This window comes from Canis lupus, chromosome 31, assembly GCF_003254725.2.
Source record: "Canis lupus dingo isolate Sandy chromosome 31, ASM325472v2, whole genome shotgun sequence".
Lineage (NCBI taxonomy): Eukaryota > Metazoa > Chordata > Mammalia > Carnivora > Canidae > Canis > Canis lupus.
In genome coordinates, this window is record NC_064273.1 from 34466174 (window position 1) to 34489602 (window position 23429).

Genomic DNA, 23429 nt, shown 5'->3' on the forward strand with positions numbered 1-23429 from the left:
TTTACAAATGAGGCTCAGAGATGCTAATAACTCACCCAAGAACACAGAGCTAACGGTTGGCTGGGAGACTGGCTCCTAATCACCATGCAACCCTGTCCAATGCCAAATGAGTTTTCAGGATTAAAATTGATTATGTGGTTGACTGATTAGGTGGACAGAGAAAAAAGAAAGGATAATTACTGGAAGTCAATAGTAAAGAAGGAATGAAAGGATGGGATCAATAGCCCAAGTGGAAAGGCTGACCTTTGAAGGATGAGGGACAAGAGGAGAAAAAGACAAAGTTGCAAGGTGATACTAAGTGTTTGAGAACCTGTACCCAGGCTCTCCTAAAGCTGATCGGATCCATTCTCCAAATCTTGACTTGAGCTAACGAATCTTTTTGTCACTTAAATCAGGATATGTTTGTTGCGTGTTCACTTACTTGAGTCTGAAGGATGATAACTGAACATTCATGGAATTTGGAGTCTGGTGGTGGAGAAGAGAGGTGGAGCAGGCTGTCACTGTGTGGTAGTGACCAGACCCTGTCTAGCTGTCTATATTGGTGTCCTCAGGTTGCCCTAATAAGTTGCACCAACTGGGTGGCTTACATCAACAGAAATTTATTCTCTCAAAGTTCTGGAGGCAAGAAGTCTGAAATCAAGGTGTTGGTAGGGCCATGTTCCCTCTGAAGGCTCTGAGGGAGAATCTATTGCTTGCTCTTGATGATTTTGGTAATCCTTGGTGTTCTGTGGCTTATAGATGCAGCACCCCAATCTTCCTCCAGCATCACATGGTTGTTTCTCTGTGTGTCAGTGTCTAAGGAGAACAATCATATTACACTAGGGCCCACTCTAGTGGATTATGACTTCAATTAAATTTGAGTCTGTTTTGAAATAAGGTCACATTTAGGTACCAGAGTTAGGACTTCAACATATATATTTTTTTTGACTTCAACATATTTTGAGGGGGACATAATCTTCCCACTCTACACTTACACGTGGCCATATGTGGCATAATATGATTATCTTGATATTGTCCTCTCCATTCCTCCTGTCTTTCCACAAGTGTTCAGGCAACTTTATGTCTCTCAGATTTCAAGGGAGGAGGTGACGCTGTCTAGCATAAAGGCCAATTTTTTTTTTTTAAGGCCAAATTTTTTACTTGGAGTTTCAAAAGTGGTTCTTGAAATTCACTGTAAAGATAATATCTTTACAAACCAAGGGATTTTTGATATGTAAGAGTTGGGCTTTGTTGAAAAACAAAAGGATTTGTGAGTTTGGGCAGGAAAGCTTGGAGGACCGAGTACAGAGAGAATAAAATAAGCCTGATTTCTGTAGAAGACAACAGAATGTAATGCAAAGGCCACTCCTTGCAAAGGAAAGTAAGCATTCAACAAGCAAGGTGCTTTGGAGGCAACGAGATTAGAACAGAGCTGTTTGTAGCTGTCTGAGAAGACTCCTGGAGGCAATTTTAAACTCTAAAGAGGCAAGAATCATGCACAGGGGTTTGAGGATCCCGATAAGAACAATCTGGAAACACTGCAAACAGATCCTAAATAGATGACCTAAGGTTGATGCAGGTATTTAGCCAGATAGGTCCCAAGGCAATCTCAAGGTCCCGCACATTCCAGGGAGGGGCAGGCCCCCAGGGGGACCAGAGTGCCCACCAAGTCAGAACAGGGGAACATAGTGGCTGTCGCAGGGACCACGGGCCTTAGCACTCACTGGCTGTCAGCATAGAACACCGAAAGACCATGAGGGGCAGCTTCACCGAGATCTAGGTTGTAGCAGGGGCTGGAAGCCAACCCTCACCCCTGCTAGCCTGTCCTGAACTTCCTCTCCCAGAACTTAGGTCACCACAAAGACACAAAGAAGGGGCAGGAAGGAGTCCTTCATTTGGATAACTACTTACCCCCAACAGGCTGAGTCCTAAATTGGAAGTGGCTAATTTCCTTGGAATGAGTTTTAATTTTTTAAAGATTTTATTTATTTATTTATTTATTTATTTATTTATTTATTTGAGAGAGAGAGAGAGAGAGAGAGAGAGAGAGAGAGAGGGAGAGGGAGAGGGAGAGGGAGAGGAAGAGGGAGAGGGAGAGGGAGAGGGAGAGGGAGAGGGAGACTCCCCACTGAGCAGAGAGCACAACATGGGGCTCGATCCCAGGACCCTGGGATCATGACCTGAGCCAAAGGCAGATGCTTAACTGACTGAGCACCCCAGGCACCCCCAGTTTTAATTTTTAATCACCAATTTAAATGGAAGCTGAGCTCAGTTATGGAGGAACAAGATAGTTACATCTGTACATAGCTGAGGCTTCTTAATATGTGTATTAGTTACCTCTCACTGTGTAACTTAAGCGGCTGAGGACAATGCAGAGTCATAGTCTCATGGTTTTTGTTAGTGAGAGTTTGGGGTGGGAGGTAGCTGGGTTCCCAGCTTCAGGGTCTCACCAAGCTGTAATGAAGGGACTGACAGGACCTAAGATCTCATACAAATGTTCTTTGGGAGAAGAAAGCATTTCCAAGTTTGTTCAAGTTTTTGGCAGAACACATTTCCTTGTACCTACAAGACTGAGGACCAACTGTTGGCTGGAGGCTGCCCTCAGCTTGCAGGGCCTCCCCACAGTCCCCTGTCATGCAGTCCTCCCCATGGGTAGTTCACAGCATGGCATCTACCTCCTAAAGGCTGACAGGAAAGTGAAAGCGAGGTGGTGAGCAAGGTCAAGTCTTAAATGACCTAATCATGGGAGTGACCAATGATCACCTTTGCCACATTCTGTTGGTAGAAAGAACATCACAGGTGCTGGCTACACTCAGAGGAAGGGGATTGCACAAAGACATAATAAATAGCAGAAGGCAAGGGTCAAGGGAGGTGGGGCACCTAAGGGTCTGTCTGTGACTATATGCAAATCTTCAAATTTGCTATACATGCACCATTGGCTGCATACAGCTTTCCTTCTAGTGTATGAGGTCAGTAACCACTGACCAATGACTTCAGTGAAGTCTTGCCAGTTTTGTAAAGTTCTTTTAAAGGTTATAGGAGTTATAGAAGCTCTCTGTGGAACTTCACATGGAAGCCCCGTAAATCCTACCTCACTGCTGAAAGATGGGAAAGGAAGCAGGACTCTGAGGAGGCTGCAAGAAGGAACGAGTTCCAAGTGGGTGTGCTGTGACCGTTTCATATGCCGCCAGGGTCCAAATGGATGCTTATATGTGTTTAGTCAAGCATTACTCAATATAATTTGGCTATTAAAGGAAAGATATAACATTTGAGAAACAAGAACTTGTTTTTGCTACTTTTATTAAGAGTGATAAATAAGAAAATACAGGAGAACACATAGCTACATGACATTAATGACTACTTAAAATTTTTAAGCATGCTTCTTTTAGAGTGATAGTGGAACAGTTTCTTTTGAAGTTTAACCCCATAAATGCTGCCGTTTATACATTTTTGGTAGACAACCTTTAAGAAGTGGCTTTAATTAGCTTCTCTTTGTATCCCTCTCCAGCCCCTCTACAGCCTTCTCCCCTCCTCCTTCTTCCTTAATATATGTTGATATAATTAGTTTTATGAACCAAACTGGCTCACATCACCAGAAGACATGATATAAAATTGAAAGGCACTGCATAATTAAACATTTAAACATGATTAAGCACACTTACATATATGCTCTTGGGCTAGGAACTGATTTCAGTACCATGGACATTCACCAAATAGAAAGCTCCTGGGAGTGTTTGCCTTATGCTGATATGTATATATATATATATATATATATATATATATATATATATATACACAAATATAACAAAATGACCCTTCTCAGTCCAAATGTTGAAATAGTGTTTGGAAATGAGTGGGATGCTTGTTGGGACGTTCTCCATTGACAGATGTTACTCGGCATCCATGGTCTTATATACGTGGGTCAAAGGAATAATTAACCACAATTGTAAACACTTATTAATCACCTATACATGCCAAACACTTGTTCTGAGCCTTTTAGATGTGTTAAATCATTCCATACTCCAACACCCCTGAAAGAAGTTGGTATTATTTTCCATGCTTTACATATAATGAAATTGAAACATGGGAAGCAACTGCCCAAAGGTTACAAGCTTATCCATGGTAGAGTCCAGAATCAAATCCAGTAATATGACTATAGATCTCATACCCTTAATCACTATGTTTTAAGATTCCAGGAGGGTTAGTGCACGTGTGCAAGTCAGTGCAAACTCAGTCTTTGGAATGACCTAAAGAAAAGTAAGACCTCTTTGAGCTATTTCATTAAGTCTCAAGATTAACTGCTTGATGTAAAGACCCTGGTGTGCTGTGCGCTCAAGCTTTAGTGGTTTCCATATGTATAATGGGGCAGGTTCTAATGAAGCCCATTTTCCTATATTTACTATTTTTGGCCCAAAGCCTAGCTCATGATAACGTTGTGTGAAGTGGCATCTTTTTTTGGCCCTTTTTAAAAATATTGTGCTCAACTAAGTCAACAATCTCTTGCCCCATGTGTTAGCAATATTGAGTTTCTCTTAGCAGGGAGCTGGAAGGATGAATCAGCCACAAAGTGGGGTATTACAAAAGAAGCCTTAAAAAAAAACCAAAGTCAGATTTCTGGAAATGATGTTAAAGGTTCCACATGTATTGCAAGACCTATAAATATCTCATCTTCTGTATTTGAAAACCTTTACTGTTGGTCCAAATGTTAATCCTCATTAGGTTATAAACCTGGAAAGGATTTTGTTGTCAAAGATAAAAGACAAACTATAAAATTGGATGCTTCCTAGCTGAGTCCAACCCTGCTGAAGAAACCAATGACTTCTCCTTGACTTCAAAGCCCTGACTGATTTACCTATTCCTCAAGCCTATCAATCCAAATGAAAAATATCCTTTGTGGAGTTTCTGCTTTAGCAGTGTCTTATCAGTTCTTCATCTGTGAGAAGGCCTGGGCCAGGGTGGTGGGGGGGTGGTGAGGGGTGATGGTGGTGGTGGCAAGATTAATGCAGAACAAGCTTCCACCTAACTTTCTATTAGAGACAACATCATTGGGCTCTCACACTGGTTCCCATTTGCCTGCCCCAGGCTCTCAGGTCAGCTTCGGAGCAGATTCTCCAAAGCTGACTTCTGTCACCTTAAGAATGCAGAAGAGCATTTTACATTTCAGAGAGTAAATATGGTGGCTACTAGGGAGTGAAGGGTAGGAGTTAAGATTGATGACCTTTGGGCAGCCCAGGTGGCTCAGCGGTTTAGCGCCCTCTTCAGCCCAGGGCCTGATCCTGAAGACCCAGGATTGAGTCGTGGGGCTCCCTGCATGGAGCTGCTTCTCCCTCTGCCTGTGTCTCTGCCTCTCTCTCTCTCATGAATAAATAAATAAAATCTTAAAAAAAAAAAGATTGATGACCTTTAAGGGTGCAAACTTGTAACAAGTACTCAATAAGCCATATACTCAATAAGCCATAAAGAACTAATGTATGGCATACCGAATATAGATAGTAATATTGTACTAGAAGTACATAATGTGACAAATATTACAATGGCAATGGAATGTATCAAATGTACAAGACATAAATGTATCACATGCTGTACATCTTAAATTTACACAATGTTACATGTAAAATTTATTTAATTAAAAAAAGAAAAGAAGGTAAAAATAAAAGAAAATAAAAGGATTTGAGCTTATGCTTTGTCCTTTACTTTTGGCCAAGATTTACTTGCATCACATGTGGAAAAGTTCAGAAAGCAATCAGCAAACTTCTCCCAGGAAAAATCATAATAAGATTAATCATAATCATAATTATAATTATAATAATATTCCTTAATGAAAATAATAAGAAAAAAGGTATTAACATCTGTGATGCTACCTATTCATTTATTTATTTTTTTTTTTAATTTTTATTTATTTATGATAGTCACACAGAGAAAGAGAGAGAGAGAGAGAGAGAGGGGCAGAGACACAGGCAGAGGGAGAAGCAGGCTCCATGCACCGGGAGCCCGACGTGGGACTCGATCCCGGGTCTCCAGGATCGCGCCCTGGGCCAAAGGCAGGCGCCAAACCACTGCGCCACCCAGGGATCCCCTACCTATTCATTTATATCTTTATTGCCCAATATTTATTGAACATGGACGCTTGGGTGGCTTGGCGGTTGGGGTGTGCCTTCGGCTTGGGGCATTAACCCTGGGGTCCAGGATCGAGTCCCGCTTTGGGCTCCCTGCATGGAGCCTGCTTCTCCCTCTGCCTGTGTCTCTGCCTCTCTCTCTCTCTCTCTCTCTCTCTGTGTGTCTCTCTCATGAATGAATAAATAAATAGAATCATTGAGTATTGAGTATACTTGAGTATACTATACCATTGAGTATTTTTGACTCCCTTGTCAAATATTATTATTATTTAAAAGATTTTATTTATTTATTTATTTATTTATTTATTTATTTATTTATTAGACACACACACACACACACACAGAGGCAGAGACACAGGCAGAGGGAGAAGCAGGCTCTATGCAGGGAGCCCAATGCAGGACTCGATCCTGGGACTCCAGGATTGCTCCCTGGGCCGAAGGCAGGCACTAAACCACTGAGCCATGCAGGGATCCCCCCCAAAAATATTATTGAACATGTAATACATACTAGGCACTAGGATAGGTACTGGGGTAGAACGAAATATGAGACCCGGCATTAGGTATGCCTTCCTAGCAATAGAACTTGGGATGTAAATTTATATGCAAAAAATTTATTACAATGCTACCAGAAGAAAGCAAAGCAAGAGTGGGGGAAGGAAGTTGGAAGAAGAAGCAGTGATATCTGGCAAAGTCCCAGTTTAGATGGTTTCATGGAGTTTTGGAGCATAAACTGCAGTTTGGATTTTGCTTCATATGGAGGCAAGGGAGCTGGACTTCCATAGTCCTGTGCTTGTTGATCACTGGCTAAATTCTTTCTAGGAAATGTTAATTTCCAGGCATGTTGATTCTCTGTGCTTGTAGGAAAGGTAATCCCAGGAGCTCAAGAGCAGTGCACTGATAGAAGTTGTAGGGGCTGCCTCTAGGAGAGCAGCCCACCAAAGCTGATGTGTGGGCACTTGGAAAGATTAAGAAGATATTTGAGGAGTCTAGGTGAAGCGCCAACATGTCCGTATAGTCCAGCCCATATTCTGTCTAGATTTACTTCCTTTTCACGTTACATTCCCTCCAGCCTATCATGGCTTCTTCAAGACTGGGACTGAGTTCAATTTCTGTGGGAAACCCTATAAGAAGAGAGTTAGTGGGACAAAATGTAGCCCCTGCTGCTGTAGGTGATCCCAAAGCAGTATCTGATGTTTGTTATCTATTTCCTCTGGCATCCATTCTAGATAACCTTTGCCATTGGCTATCACTTCTGCTGGACTGGGTGGTTTGTTTAGCGAAGTCACCAAGACACTCATCCCTGAGGATGGAGCCTCTGGTGACTATCGCTGTGGTTGTTGTAACTGCCCAAGCACAGTTAAAAATGGGCACGGGAGCACCAAGAGATGCCCTAGTGAATCAACTGCATGGTGAATACATCCCTTTCTGCACTTGGGACATGAAAACCCTGCCTCCTTATGATGATCAAGGTCAAGTACTGCTGATCTGCTGTTAGAGAGAACCTCAAATGACTAGGTAGCAGCTATGGCTTTAAGTTTAACATGGCTTTTACTATGTCTCCTGTTGGAAAGAGCTCTCCTCTGGTAAGTGGCCTCTAGATCTGTAGAACCTAAAGTTTTGGGGATAAAATCACAAATTCCCTTGTGAGTTGCTGGAGGTGATGGTCAGTAAGGTCATTCCTTCCAAATTTTGGTTTCTGGATCCATGTCTTTTACCACTGGGATCTTAGTACCATATAATGACTGTTGGTTTAAGATATGTACTACATCCTGGAGGACCACAGTACCCCCAACTTCATAGGGTGTTGTCTCCATTCTAAAATCTTAGCCACATCTTCAAAATACCATTATCATGCTCTATTATTACTTATACACATTGTAGGACCAGTAGACCCATCATCATGTGCCCAGTGTCACACTTTCTTTGCCATTAGTGGTCCCTTCTTTCTATATGTTTATTTTTTTAAGATTTTATTTATTTATTTATTTGAGAGAGAGAGAGAGAGACAGAGAGACAGAGAGAGACAGAGAGAGAGAGAATGAACATAAGTAGGGGGAGCAGCAGGCAGAGGGAAAAGGAGAAGCAGGCTCCCCTCTGAGCAAGGAGCCCAATGTGAGTCTCAATCCCAGGACCCCAGGACCATGACCTAGGCTGAAGGCAGACACTTAACCAACTGAGCCACCCAGGCACCCCAGTAGTCCCTTTGTTCTAGACAATATTTTGTTACTTGGGACCCCATGTTGGTACATTTGTTACTCCGGCTCTCTGATCTGTGGACCTCAGCATTGGGGCAGGAAGAGCAAAATGATGTATGTGAATCTTGATCATGATTCACTGCCCTTTCCAAGCTAGAAAAGAATAAGGAAGATGTGAAACACATTATACTTCAAAGTCCTGCGCTCAGACTTTCATCTCAGAGAGAACTGAAGGGTAAGGTACAGCTTAGCAGGGTAGTTGTCCTGCTCATAAGCAAGGCACTTTGGATTCCACACCCTATGCCAGTCAATCACTGGTAAGGTCTCTTCATCCCAGAACATAAACTCCCAGGCACCTCTTGCTCTCTTCACTTGTATGTAAAAAGTGGCTCCAGCAACTAAAGAGAGTTCTTCCAAAATGAGTCACATGTACAGATATTTGAAGCCAGAAGATGGGCAGAGGACTTGAGTAAAAGAGATGTGAGGAGTCATAGATGAAGTGCAGACAGTGTTTGCTCATGGCTGAGAAGAGACACAAACCCTAAGCAAACTGTTATAATTCAGAGTGGTAAGTGCCATAACAGAGGCAAAGGCAGGCAATTCCAGGGTCAGTGAGCCTGTCTCTTCCTTGGGCTCAAGAGTGTGAGAAGAAAAAGGAATAATTATGTACCAAGAGGTGACCTCTGAGTTGAGCTGAGCTCATAAAGATGGGCAAGGATTATTCAGACAAATGGAAAAGGGGATAGACAGGTTCCAGGTAGACAAACAGGCATGTGTAAAGTCATGAGGATGAGAGACTCATTTCAAGTATTTAAGAAACTGAAAGAAAAGTGTGTGTGTGTACGTGTAGGTGTAGAGTATGGTGGGAGATAAAGGGGGTGTTGATAGAGATGAAAGAGTAGTCTAGTTTAGGCAGACTACACTAGATGAGAACCAGATGATGAATGGTCTTAAATGCCATACTGAAGAGTTTGGATATTTTATTCAAGGCAATAGAAAATAATTAAAAAATATTAAGCAATAAATTTCTCAATGAAAATTGCATGCTAAGAAGGCTAGTATGGCACTGGTATAGAGGGTGAGATCCGATAGTGTATAATATTGGAGATACTAAGACCTATTCCAGGAAGTCATCGCGATAATCCATGTGAAGAAGAACAGAGCAGTTGTGGAGAGATTAAGAAGCATGGGGGAAGTATGAGAGGATAAGAGACATGGTTAGTAGCTGTGGAGGTGAAGGAGAGTCCTGGATTGGATGGTAAAGCTATAACTGGGATAGGGACTCAAGATGAAGGGAGCCAAGAGGAGTGAGGTCATACATAGTCATCAGTGTTGAGTAGACTGATTTTGAGTTTTGCATGCTACGTCTAAATGGAGATGTCCAGGAGGCTGCTGGATGTGGACTGACAACTCAGTGTAGAAGTTCAAGCTGGAGAAATAAATTAGGAATCAGTAGAATGCAGATGATAATTAAAGCTATGATTGCAGATGGGATACTAAAATTGTCAAGGGTGAAAAAATAAAATAAAATAAAATAAAATAGTCAAGGGTGAGAAATAAATGCACAAGGGTGAGGGTGGACATCTGGGAAAATACACTTTTGAAAGGAGCTTTGGAGAATGAGAACCTCATCAATAAAATTGAGAAGACTTATCCCAAAATGCAGAAGAACCAGAAATCAGGAAGAAATTTCTCCAGTGCTATGGAGGAAGTTGACCAAACTGAGGGGCCATGGGACCAGGGCTCAAGGAAGTCTTCTATGTTTTTGAGGAAGTCAACTTCAGGGTACGAAAATAGGTGGTGAGGGCACGTGACGTTGGTGCACACTTCAAGGTGCTTCATTGACAAGGAGAATGGGGACAGGCAGTGCCTATAGTGAGTGGAGAATTGAAGGAGAGATTTTTTTTTCTTGATGTGAAAGACTTGAATATTTTTACATATGAAAACGAGAAGAGATAGGACTGAACAGGGGAGTGTGGGTCTTATAAAGGTGGGAGAGTTTGAGATCCAGACTACAGATGGATAGATGAGCTGCAGGTAGGAGGGGGACACTTTTCCTACTGCCCTAGGAAGGCAAGAGTAAGGGTGGGTGTAGGCTCAGAAGAGTTTGGCGGTGTGTGTAGGAAAAGGAAGCTTTTTCTTGGTTGCTGTCTGCTAGAAGTGAGGGCAGGAGATGGGATAGGGGTTTGGAGAAGGTCCTGATGGTTTGGCCTGACCCAGGTGGAACTGGGGTAGCATCAGAAGTGCTGGCCTTCTAGGAGCCTCAGTTACAGAACACTGGTGTACATTTCCAAGAGTGAGAAATGTGACGTCCTGGCAAATATGAGTCACTGGGGCTGTACCCACCAAGGACATACAGACACCAGCCTTGTTACCAATGGTGGCAACAACAACAAAAGTCAATTTTCTGTGACTCTCACAAAAGGGTTACCAGCACAAACTTAGAAATCTGCTAAATGTAAAAAGAAACTTATTTAGAAGGACCTGAGGGAAGGTCAATCTCTTCAACATCAGTATGCGAGATTTTATGCAACATGCAGTGAAGTCGCTGTTACCTGAAACCTTCAGAAGTGGAAGTTTTGATGAAACAGTCATATTCTCTTGTCACGTGGCCAGGAAGTCAGAATCAGGCTTCTTTACTTTCCCCTCCCCTCAGGATAGAGAGCACACACACACAATAATTAGCTGAATTTAGGAGTTTATTAAAAAGGTTAAAATCTGCCTTATACCCTGGGCTTACACATATTTAGAGCACCCTTTTTGAATTTTACAAAACATCTGCACATCTACATTCACTTCATAAACATCATTTAAAAACATTTACTGGTATTGGCTGATGCCTGGGCTGGATGTAGGAGTTAAAAAAAAATAAAAAGAATGTAATGCAGCCCTCACCTCTCATACACAGTTCCAAAGAGCTCAGATATTTGCCCAATGAGATTGACACCAAGAAGGATCATCTCCTTGTTGAGCTGGAAGGGCCCTGGAGAGCTGATCCAATCAGGTCTGTTTGCAGATGTCTAAACCAGATGGCCAAGCACAAGATCTCACGGTGAGTTCCTGGACTTGTTGGTGCTACAGCTGAGTCTCTCTGCACAATGTTCTTGTTATTATACCACGTGCCTTGCCAGCCCCAAATCCTCCTATGACTCAATACCATTAAACATACAAAATTTTCATGTTCAGCAGAATGGACACATAGGGAGGCAAAGAGACAAAGGCATCTTGAGAACAATTTTTGGCTAGAATGGATGCTGGAGGGTTTCCGGTTAGCTCTATAGCCGCTAGAATGTCCCCTTGCTGCTTGCTCTGGTAACCGTTATTGGAAGCATCTTCATTATGCTTGGTTTGACACAAAAGACTCTTAACTACTCTTAAAGGAAACATAATCTCCTTGATGTTGAAGGTTAGTTCTTGCCACATGATTGAGCTGAATGTCTTCACCAAGGTCCACCATGCTGAAGATTATGAGAAAAGTTAAGTGGAAGTTTTAGTAGAACAGGAATGTTCTTTTGCCATGTGGCCAAGCAGAAAAATAGGTAGTGTTGGCCTAACAGTATGTCTTTACTTAACTTGTGCTTTGCTCTGCATGTGCAGAGTGCATCTGTTTGGACTGTCAGCAGATTCCTTTCCTGGTCAATGGCAGGGCAAGTTCCCACCTTGACGGGAACATAGATGTTGGAGTTTGCTGACATGGTGTGTGTGATATGTTTTATCTGTGTGTTATTGGGTGTGGGCACAGTGGTTGCATGGAAGACTGTGCTCTCGCTCAGGTCAAGGGTTGAGTGCTAGATCAGCATGCTGGCACCATTATTGCTCCATCTCAGAAGCTGAACTTTGTAAGACACTTAAAATTTTGGATCTGGAAACAGGAAGTGTCTTTTTAATAGATTGCTAAATATTTCTTCCTGGTGTGGCAAAAGGAGGTCCCATCTTTTTACTAAGGCATTCAGCCCTTAGGGAAACCTCAGAGAATGACAAATTAAGACAAATACTGAATTAATAACTCTTTGAGAACCTAACTTTGTGCCCACATTCAGCATGAATGGAAATGCTGCCTTCCCTCTGATTGTGATGCCCAGGTGGTCTTGGTAACCCCTCTGTGGTAGCATAGCCTTGGGCCCTGTCATCTCAAGGACATTTCTGAGCACCTTCCCTTTATTACACACAGGATTGTATATCTCAGTTGTTTCTCTCTCTGTGGTAGGGTTTTCTTTGAAGCAGAACACAACCCTCTCTGGGGAGGCACAAAGCCAGAGACAATAAACATTGCCTTTTCTTCTTACAGTTGGCTTGAAGTTTCTGGAACACAAAGAGCTTTCCAGCTTTGCCAAGCTTGTCTTGGGAGATGAAACAGACACTCCTTGCCATGTGCTCAAAGTTACTTTTCCCTAGCTTTCCCCCTTTCTGAAAGTGAGATATTGAGAAAAGCAAAACAACAATAACAACAACATTCTCATCAAATTGCAAAAAAAAGTTGTGACTGAGTGGATCACACCCAGAAGCCTAAGCTGCAGGAATTCTGTTAGGGAGTAGAGGAGGCGGGCACTCTCCATGTCTAGTTTGCCATTGTCAGGGATCTGTAGAGGGTACCATACTCAAAAACTAACAGGTTGGCTCGCCACAGTTCCATGGATGCTGGAAGAGGACATGAGTCTCCTGTCAGAGACCCAATGTAGTATTACAGCACAGTGATTGGCAAGAGTGCCACACTCTCATCAGTTCCCTTGTGCCCTCAAGGCCCACAGGGTAACGCAGAGGTGCTAGGTAGACTCTGTGCACACAGTAAGTTTGTGTCACAGTTGATGAACCATGAAGTTGAGAAAAATTGAGCATCTTTTCCATTTCAACAAATATTTGTAGGGTGCCTACTGTGGACCAGGTGCTGATCTAGGAATGGAGGACACAATGAGAAAAATGGAGTTCTGTCCTTGCGTGGCTGACTTTTTTTTTTAAAGATTTTATTTATTTATTTATTTGAAAAATCCAAGGACTTCTTGGATTTGGATGAGAGATCCAAGGATTTGGATTTGGATCCATTTGGATTTGGAGAGAGAGAGAGAATGAAAGAGAGAGAGAGAGAGAGACAGAGAGAATAAGCAGGGAGAGCAGAAGGCAGAGGGAGAGGGAGAAGCAGACTTCCTGCTGAGCAAGGAACCTTAGGATCATGCCTTGAGCTGAAGGCAGATACTTAACTGACTGAGCCACCCAGGCACCTCTGTAGTTAAACTTCTTGTTGGAAAAGACAGATAGTGAAAAAGAACCATTATAAATAAGTAAATTACATAGTAAATCAGAAGATGAGAAGGGTATGGACTGAGAGCTACAGAAGATGTGGGAGCAGGAATGCTGGGAGGGGGCTGGATACAGTATAAATAGGGTGTTCAGAGAGGGCTTCGCTGAGAAGATGAAATTGGAGTGAAGATGGAAGAACATGAAGGAACCTGCCTGAGGCCATGCAGACGATCAGGGAAGCTTGAGGATGTGAATGCCTATGTTTAATGCCTAGGAAACTTTAAACTTAAGAAAGAATTTGCTGGCAAACCTGTCAAATTTTGCCTTGGAGGGAGACATTGTTTTTATTATCTCAGTCAGCACACAGATCTGCCTTTTGCCCAGCAGGGAGATATAGCTCTATCTTCTGAAGCTATCCTTTATGCAGATAGTATCCTTGAAAAGATACTACAGAACAGAATCTATTAATACCTCTACTCAGAAGACATGCACAAATGCAAGAGAATCATGAAAGATTGTTTCTCAGCAATTATTCTCCACTCTCATGCTTGATGATACTTGAGTGACCCAGCTAACTAACTGAGGTCCCTCCAATCCTCAGTCCCAGTTTGTAGAGGGGAGAGGGGCTCAGTCAGGACCCCGTCCTTAGTTACTATCTAACTCCATCCTAGCCCTGGCTGGCAGGCTCAGAAATTCCTGTTGAGAACTCAAGAGCTCTACTATCACAAATCTTCTCCTCAAATAACATACAAGAGCAAACAGACACAGTTCTACATAAACCTGAAGATGCCTTGACTCATACCCTAGTTAAGATTGCAACAGCCTGGTTTCCAAGAGCTGAAGAAGACTTTTCTTTCACTCCAGCTTCATTCCTCTGACTCTGCTGTTTGACAGGTCACTTTGAGCCAATGGGTGGAATAGCATCATGGGGCTCAAGGACCTTGGGATATTAAATTGTTGATAATCTTCCCAAGAGACCTTTGGAGAGCTGATGATACCCTCCAGACCACATTCTTTAGGTAACTGAGAGAGGCTTTTGAACATGAACATACCATCAGCATCCATCAAACTTTCCAGGGCAGGTGAGTATAATCAGCTAGTCCTTGGATTTCCAATCCTAGTCCTTGAAGGCTGTCCACCTTTGCTAGAAATAGATTTATAGAGTTCACATTTTTTTTGGAAGGCTTCAGTCATTTCCTTAAAAATCACACGAAGCTTTTGGCTTATGGAGAATCAAGGTCCCAAATCAGAGAGACCTTAAGTGAGTGTTATCTCCTGCTTAAGAACAATTGAAGCAACCGTATGTTTTTTTTTTTATGTCTTTAAGTATTATCAAGATTCTCTGTGGTATGTGTACAATGATGATGGGATGAGAGCTTATCCAGTCTGACCTGTGATAAGCTTTGTATCATTTTACTCCTCCATCTTTCCCCACCTCCGTTTCTCCGCTTCCTTCTCCTCATGGGTGGTCATGGCAGATGTGGATACAAGAAAGTGAGCTGACGTACATGTGAACTGAATGGAAGAACCAGGGTTTCTGTAGATGTATGAGTACTGAGGGCTGTGTGATTTACTGGGAATTTATTACAAAAAGGCCTTGCTTGCTTTAGGAAAGTGGGCATTTTTCAGACTGTTAGCTGAGGGATGCCTTAGAGGAAACTCAGCCCATTGACCCAATAGTATTGTTCATTGACTCTGTACCTATTCTCCATCAGCCTGCCAACTATCATGCATTGACCCCATAACTATTCTCCATTGACCCCAATGGCTATTGTTCATTGACCCTCTAGCTATTGGCAGAGGATAAAGAACTTATCAGAGTTCCAGTGCTCTAAGATACCGCAGTCTGGTTTCAGACTTAGCCTAATAAAATGACCTCTCAGAAACATTTTAAATCAGGTTAGAGACAGGCAAAGGTCCAGAGGAAAATTAATCATTATCACTCAATAATGGTTGTTTTACTACACAGTGCCCCCTTTAATCTATAAATCTGGATCTCTTTGTGGTCATCAATACTGGACCTCTTCCTGAGAGGTAGGGAATTGGACTTTTTGATACAAGGCTTGTGTGTCGAACTCATTTTAATGAACATCACGAAAGCAGAGTTATTGAAAGTAATCCATTACAGAGGCAAGCATTATGTAGAATCTTTATTTTTGCACAGCTTGAGAAAAAAAGAAAATATGGTAAACTTCTAAGTTTGGGAAATATAGGAGTTTTAAACTGATGAAAGATAGTTTTAATTTTTCCCAGAAAGTAGCATTTAATTTCTTTTGCATACAAAAGCAGTCTGTGAGGATCTGTGAGGGTGCAGACAATAAGCTGTCGACATGTTTCAAATTCTGAAACCATGGCAAGAAAACACACACACACACACACACACACACACACACTTCAGAAGCATAGAGTCATCTACTATTCATGCCAGCAGGTGGTCTTGACAGAGTCCTGGCCCTGTTCTGCAGGTGCTCAGTATCACTGCATCTATGTAGGCAAATGTGCCTGCCTGGAAAACAAATGGAAAGAAGCAGTGATAGGAAAGAAGGAGGTAGGAGGGAAGCAGGCAGGGAGAGAGGAGGGGAGAACAGGAAATACGTTTCTGAACATGTTCCCATATGGTAATAACTGGCACCCGTCTATGCTGGTGACTTAAATGGGAGCCTGTAGAGAATATTAAGAGAGAGGAAAGTACTCGGGTAGTCTGTTACCTGGGCCACTGAGCTGCTATGGGCATTTGATCAAATTTTCTGGTGAATTTCAAACTTCTGTGGTGGAGACCTAAGAAAGTCTGCAATGGGGTGCAGGTGCCATGGGAGGATGATGTGGTCTTTCTAAAACACACTGTGTAAAGGTCATGGGGCAGAAGAATGCAGTCCAGGGTACTTAAGAGTACGTTCTCTGTTAGGATAAGCCACATGATAAATAATTTAAACTTGAAAGAAGAAGAAAAATTTAGATTTCAGAGGACATCACTTACTGTTGGCTGGTTTCCCTCCTGGTACAGAGAAGTGAACCAGAGGCAACATATACTAAGATGGTCTATTGCAAATTTAGATACCAGTCATGGCAGTGACAGGACAGGTCTTAGAGGGTAAGAGGCATGGAATTCCCTGGTCCTCTCTTCTTTTCTCCAGAAAGCTGATGCTAACTGTGAGACTCTAGAGTAGGGGTCTGCAAACTTTTTCTGTATCGGGCCAGATGGTAAATATTTTCTGCTTTGCAGGCTATACCATTTCGGTTGTAACTATTCAACTCTGTTGTCATAGCACGGAATAGCCATAGGCAAAATGCAAATGGTGCACATGGCTGTTTTCCAATAAAATATTATTTATAAAAGCAGCGAGTGGGCTGGATTTGGCTCATGGGCCATGGTTTGCTGACCCCTGGTCTAGCTAGAGAGTGAGGTGCTGTGGAGAGGCAAGGAAGGAGCAGAACATCTGGGAGGCTTCGAGTACCTGGCCAGCCCCTGGTTATGGTCACGACCAGCTGCATCATCTGTGCTCTTCCCAGCCATTCCTGAGGAGCTTGGAGTGTTGGTGTCCTCTCTGGTTTATTCAACTGGGCTCTGGGTTCAGCCCTCGTGTTTGCAAACACAAGCATCGGGAGGAAGGAGGACCCAGCAATCAGTGGGAGACGAGAGAGGTAGACATCGAAATAAAGGCAGACCACCTTTTCTTTTTTATTTCGCTTAGACAAAATGCAAAGAGTGTCTCATTAAATTAAAAAATAAACAGAAAAGAAAATCAAATTGATTCCCCCCCCACCCCTTCACTGACGGCACTCATCCTAATTCACAACAGAAGGAGGTCAAATTGAGGACCCAGTTTCTAATGGGAAAGAAAGGTGTGCAAACATGACTAAAGTCTCCCCCCTGCCCCCAAATCAATGTTCCTTTTAAATTCACAAAGAGGGTGATTTTTTCCCCATTTTCATTCTTAAATCTTGTGTGATAGAACTTCCAGTCAGAAGGTTTAGTTAGTCCCCCATGCACTTTGTAGAAAATCAGTAAAAATGCAATAACCTGTGAAGATCATAAAACTGGACTTCTTTCCCAAAAAATCAGATGCCCAGGCAGATGGAGCTCACACTCAGACAGAAAAAAAGCAGGAGAGTCTTTGCACTGTCTGTGGTTTCAGTATTTTCTCTTTTTTTTAATATATTTTGGCAATTTTCTTTAATTATAAATATTGGAATTCCGTAAAAAAAAGGTAGCTTTGATTGAATTTTTTAAATTGTATTTACAACTGCTGTCCAGTCATGCTGTTTGTTATACCAGGGTGTAGGATTTTGCGTAGGGATTGTTTCCTTTCAAATGGCCCCGAGAGTCGAGCAGGGATTCTTGGGAGCTGCTCATCTTAGCTGCCTGTCCCAGCTCTGCTCCCTCTCGCTGAGGTAATGTGGCCACAGTCCCTTGCTGCCACTGCTGTCCCTCTCTTGTGGAGGACGTGGAGGAGGAGGCCTCCATGGGGATTGGCTCAAGGACCGTGGGGCGCTTCAGGGTCCGACTTTTCTGAGGTTCCAAGCACGCTTGCCCTAAACTCAGGTCCCTGCTGGTGCCTGCACCGCTTCGGTTTAACAAAAAGTCCATTCTAAGGTATGGAGGCAAATGTATGAGGTCACCTGCAAAGAAACACAGAGCAGTTAGTTGGCTTCCTCACTTGCTCAGCAGGTGCCGAGTGCCCTTTGGGGTTCAGAGCTGGAGATGTCACTGTACCTGGCTGTGCTTTGTGAGACCCCTTGTCAGAGCTCACCGCAAAGGCAGGTGGAACCCTCCTCACACCCGTCCCACCAGGCATAAGATGAGCTGGCTTTCCTACGGCACATTAACTTAGGCTTTTAAGGGTCATACTTCAGCCAGAGAAAGAGCAGTAACAAGATCCTTCAAAACCTCACAATGGAAAGAAAAGCATACATCAAAGGCAACAGTGCACCCCCAGGTATAAAGGGTGATGGACCAGACCCCGTATGTGATCGGAAGTGCTCAGGGGAGCATAGGGCTCGAGGAGGAAGGCAAGGATGCCAAGGAAGCAAGGGTCAAGCTCATTGGCTAGCTCAGTGCTTCCAGTCTTCTCCACCCCAAGACACATGCAGACAAGGGAGCGTTTGTGTAGCAGCAAGCTGGGTGAATGCAGGGGGCTCTTCCCAGCCATCTGGGGATTGAGGAACTCACTATTTTGGCTCACTTGTAACTCCTGGGTGGACAGCTCTGGCTAAGAAATGGGCTGCGGGTGTGCCGTCCTCAAGCCAAGAGACCAGGAAGGAGGATGTGCAGGTTGGGGGAGGCATGGTGATGGCCTGAGCTCAGAAGACATCCACAGAATGTCAGAGGGAATGTAATGGTGAGGCCTAAAAAGGGGCCCAAGGATCATGGTTTCCGAATGGAGGATAGTGGGAGGGTGACAGGGAAGGATGTGTGGATTTTTATATATCCAGGTTCCTAAAAGTGATGACCTGACCTTATTCTAAAAACTTTAATAAGCAAATTATATTAATTTGCTCTTTTATTTACTCACATGGCTATTAGTCTTTAATTGTTTTTTTTTTTCTTTTTCACATACCCGAGAAAACGTGGAATTCATTTACCTCTAAGGTTATTTTAAAATGTAGGTCAAGAGTGCCTCATGCTGTTTCTGAGACCCAACTAAATCTTGAAACTTGACATATTTGTAATGTGTTGTAACAGATTTGGGAATGAGTCTCTATCCCAGCAACTCCCCACTGAATGAGCAGGGCTTATTAAGCCTTCAAAAATCTATAGCCTTTTGGTCCCAGCTGGATTACAGGATGCTCAGGTCCTAGATTAGGAGGAACAAATGTGTTTGAAATCAAAAGACAAAACCCATGATAGCTGCCCTCTGCCTGCAGGGGCTCTCACATTAGATTTAGTGATCAGGAGGGTGAGGGTAGCTGAGAAAGGTGGGTGAAAATGGAAAATCCTTAATAACGGAAACAGTCCGGCGCCCACATCTTCATATAGCAGGGCTACTTGCACTTGCATACTGCAGGTCTGCCAACTATCTCTGAATATCCAATGTCTCCGGGCGATCCAGTTTTTCAGGCAAAGCTGAATTAAGTTGCATGATGCTCTAATTAGCCCTTTTGACAGTGCGAATGCTGCAAATGTGTCCTCTTAATAATTCATGCACTTATGTGGAAGAAAGCACCAGAGTAATCGGTGGTGAACTTGGTTTATTAAAGGCACTTTATGTCCATTAAAATCCCACCCCATGTGCTGATCCAAGTACCACTTGGGAAACTGGGCTATCTAATCATCCATGCATTTTCTATGTTCTTCAGATGCCTACAGATCCAAGGCAACTTGTGTGCTTATTACTCCAGCGAGAAAGAAGAGGAATGGAAACCGTGGTGACAGTCTGGATGTTGGCACACCTGCTTTTCTCAGCCTCCCGCCTTCCATCTGCCTATTCCCACGGAGAACCTAAACAAGGATTCTACTGGTGGGGATTAGGAGTAGAGGTCTGGAAGGCATTGCCTGCATTTAATCTAGGCTCAATCTCCTCACTCATAAAAATGGAAATAATACTAGAATCTACCACATAGAGTTGAGGTGAGGATTTAATTAGGTAATGCATGTGAAATGTTTACTGTCAGACACCTCCCTTCTCAGAAGGTCCATTGTTAGGAGCTGGACCAGCCAGGGGAATGAGCCAGGAACTCTTCTTTCTACATTGGTTTCTATCTTCGGTGGGTTGATTACAGTCCACCCCTTCCAAAAGATATGTCTGTGTCTCAACCCTCAGGACCTGTGAACATGAACTTAGTTGGAGAAATAATTAAGGATCTTGAGACGAAATCATTAGGACTCAAGGTAGCAGGTGTCCTTATAGGAAAAGAGAGAAGGAGGCTGGAGACAGAGCAGAGGGGAGAAGCCATGTGAGGATGGAGAGATGCAGCCACAAGCCACAAAATGCATCCACAAAAGGATGGAGCTGGAGGAGGCATGGAAGGGATTGTTTCCTAGAGTTCCTGGAAGGACCACAGCCCTGTTGACACTGGATTTTGGAATTCTTCCCTTAGAACTGTGAGAATAAATTCGTGTTGTTTTGAGCACCCAGTTTGAGGTACTTTGTTATGCCAGCCACAGGACACTCACACAGATGTCCTTTCTTCTTGGCTGGGATGCCCTGGGTACTTCATGTGAAGCCTCTCTGAATACTCCTACTGTCTGGGAACAGTCTCTGCTTATACCAATTACAGGAAAGGAGGGAATTTCTCTTTAGAGACCAGTAACAGCAGCCGACATAGTTGTGGTTTGCGGTGTTCCCACCCTGTGCTCTGACCCGTCACCCACCTTTCCTCCTTACAGAGACCAAGGCAACACCTCTTCCCCCAGTTCCCCTGCTCTCTGGGAAAGCACACACCTGTCCAGCTGGCTCTCAAAGCCCCCGCTCAGGGAGGCTGGCTTTCCTGGGGTCTCCCTCACAAGGGAGCGGAAGCCTCTATGAAGGCCTCTGTCTCCACAGGGAGCAGGTCTCTTGGTTCCTCATAGTCCAGCCCTCCCCAGCCGACCCACCCCTGGCCACCTAACCCTCTCCATGCTCTGTGGAGCAACATGCCCTGAAGCTAATCCACCAGGAACCCCTGGAGTTATCCCATGTGTGAGAAAGTAGCAGTGATCCAGGAGTCATTCAAGGATCTTTTTCACTTTGAGCTCTACGGTCACCTCTGTCGGCACACACGGCCTTGGTCTCCTTGTGCGTAAACCCACCATTGCCACAAATATGGGCAGAGCCAAAACCTGGCCTTAGTGCATTTCCAGTAAAACCAGTTACAGTGGAGTTCACCTCCAATTCCAGCAAGGATTTAATCATTTAGGTTCCCTCTTTTTGCTTTACTCTGCGTTACCTCTGCCCTTTCTGTCTTTCTCCTTGTTTTGTTTTCCTTCTGCTGACTCTCTCCTCTGTGGAATACAAGGTGGAGGAAAGAGATGAAACAGACAGTGTGGGTTGGAGAGGGGGTAAGGAGATGACAGGCAGCAACCAGGGCATGATGTCAAGGAGAGTGTGGTATGTGTGTGTGCGAGTATATTCATATGTCCCTGTGTATGTGTATTTGTTCATGTGTGTATGTGTGTCTGTGTGCATGTGTGCACATGTATTTGTGCATATGTGCGTGTAAATGTCTGTGTGTGCACATATATTTATATTTGTTCATGTGTGTATATGTGTGTGTGCATGTGCACATGTGTTTGTGTATATGTGTTTATGTGTATGTGTGTACATTTATGTGTGTGTGTGTGTGACACAAAGACAGACGGAAGGAAAACCCACAGGTTGGGGGAGAAGCAGACCCCACAAGGAGAAGACAAGGTGCGCAGGAGAAAGGCACAGGTGTCAGGAGGACCTGGGCTCACATTCAGATGCTGGAAGGGAAAGGATCTGGGGACTCCCTTCCATGCCTTCCTTTTGCTCTGCTTACCTTATTTCTCACATTTGTAGCACTTTCCTAGTTAGCTAAACCCATTAGCTACTTTCCCAAATCCAGCATGAGTGAAACATGGTGACAAGGGGCTAAGAGTCCTGATAGGCCTTAGGGGCACACTCCACTTGCTGATTCTTGTGGTGCTTATTCACACAATTGTGTGTCATGAACAGTCACCCGCTGTGCTCTGCCCCTGAGGCCTTGAGTCAGAAACATGGGGTGAGGGCGAGGGTGGAGGGGCTGAGACACCCACAGGAAGAAGGGGCTCTGAGAAGCTGAGCTTAGGGGCTGAGGTGCTGGACTAAACCCGAGGCAGAGGGGCTGAGATGGGTGGTCAGGGAGGGGCGAGTGGGAATGGGGCTGAGAAGGGCAGAGAGATGGACAGGGAGACAAGAGAGATTAGAGAGACAGAGAGAGACACAGAGACAGAGAAAGAGATGTCAGAGACAGAGAGAAATGGGGAGAGGTGGAAAGACATAGAGAGATGGAGAGACAGAGAGACAGAGAAAGAGATAAAGACAGAGACTGAAAGAGACAGCTGTGAGACACACACAAAGACAGAAATGGGAGAGACAGAGATGAGAGAGATGGAGGGAAACAGAGATAAAGAGATGAGAGAGAGAGAAACAGAGAGGGATAGAGAGATGAGAGACAGATCTGAGAGACACAGAAAGAGACAGAGATGAGACAGAGAGAGAGACAGAGTATGATGGAGAGACAGAGACAGAGGGGAGATGAGAGAGATGGAAACACCTACACGGGGAAGCGGAGGGAAGCAACACAAGACATAGGACTGGGGGCGAGGTTGAAAGAGGGAGGAAATCTCCCATGAAAATGGGAAACAAAGAGTCATAAAGAGAGAAAAGCAGATAGGACTCAGCAGAGGAGTGTGGGGAGGATACTGCCACGGGACCCCCAGGGTGTGGATCATGAGTAAGGATATGGCCCTGTCCCCTTACCTGGCCACCACCCCCGTGGTCTCTGAGTCCTGAGTATTTCTCCCTCTTTGCCTCCTCAGCCTGCAGCCCCCAGATCACAGGCTGGCCCTCCCCTGTGACTCCCACCTGGAGGCACCATGGAAGGTCATTATTCAATATTATTGAAATCACGGCCCATTCCTTATTTTCCTGTCACCGCCCCTGGGACTTTGGTGCCCCTAGTATCTCTGAAAGTTCACACTAAACAAGTGTCATCAGTTTCTCCATCTGTCCCTAACCACCTTGCTCACTGGTGCCCTCACAATTCCTCGCCCCCAGACTCCCTGATCCACCAGCAGACATCCACCAGCAGGTGGGTGCTCAAAGCTTGCCATGCTCACCAACAGGGACCTGCAAGCCATGGTTGGCCCAACTGTGTCAAAACTGCTCTAGTAAGAGCACCTCCTGCAGGAGATGCACCTTCCTATTAGGAAAGCAAAGTTTCCCGAACTTTCTCAGTATACTCAGAAGCACACAAAGTTTGA

At 43.9% G+C, this 23429-nt stretch overlaps 1 protein-coding gene and 1 long non-coding RNA gene across 3 annotated transcripts in view; one reads left to right on the top strand and one right to left on the bottom strand.

The window, feature by feature from the left end:
• Positions 1 to 20832, top strand: part of LOC112661589 (uncharacterized) — a 34138-nt gene extending 13306 nt beyond the window's left edge. The window contains exons 3-4 of one of the 2 annotated variants that reach the window (XR_003137820.3): positions 11199 to 11342; positions 19823 to 20832. This is a non-coding gene — a long non-coding RNA (uncharacterized LOC112661589). The remainder of the gene's footprint in view (positions 1 to 11198; positions 11343 to 19822) is intronic. The other variant, XR_003137819.3, reaches the window with a different exon arrangement.
• DSCAM (DS cell adhesion molecule) overlaps positions 17181 to 23429 on the bottom strand; it is a 734179-nt gene continuing 727930 nt past the window's right edge. The window contains exon 33 of the mRNA XM_035709183.2: positions 17181 to 18145. Within this exon, the coding sequence (XP_035565076.1) occupies positions 17793 to 18145 (353 nt within the window). The 3' untranslated portion in view covers positions 17181 to 17792. The remainder of the gene's footprint in view (positions 18146 to 23429) is intronic.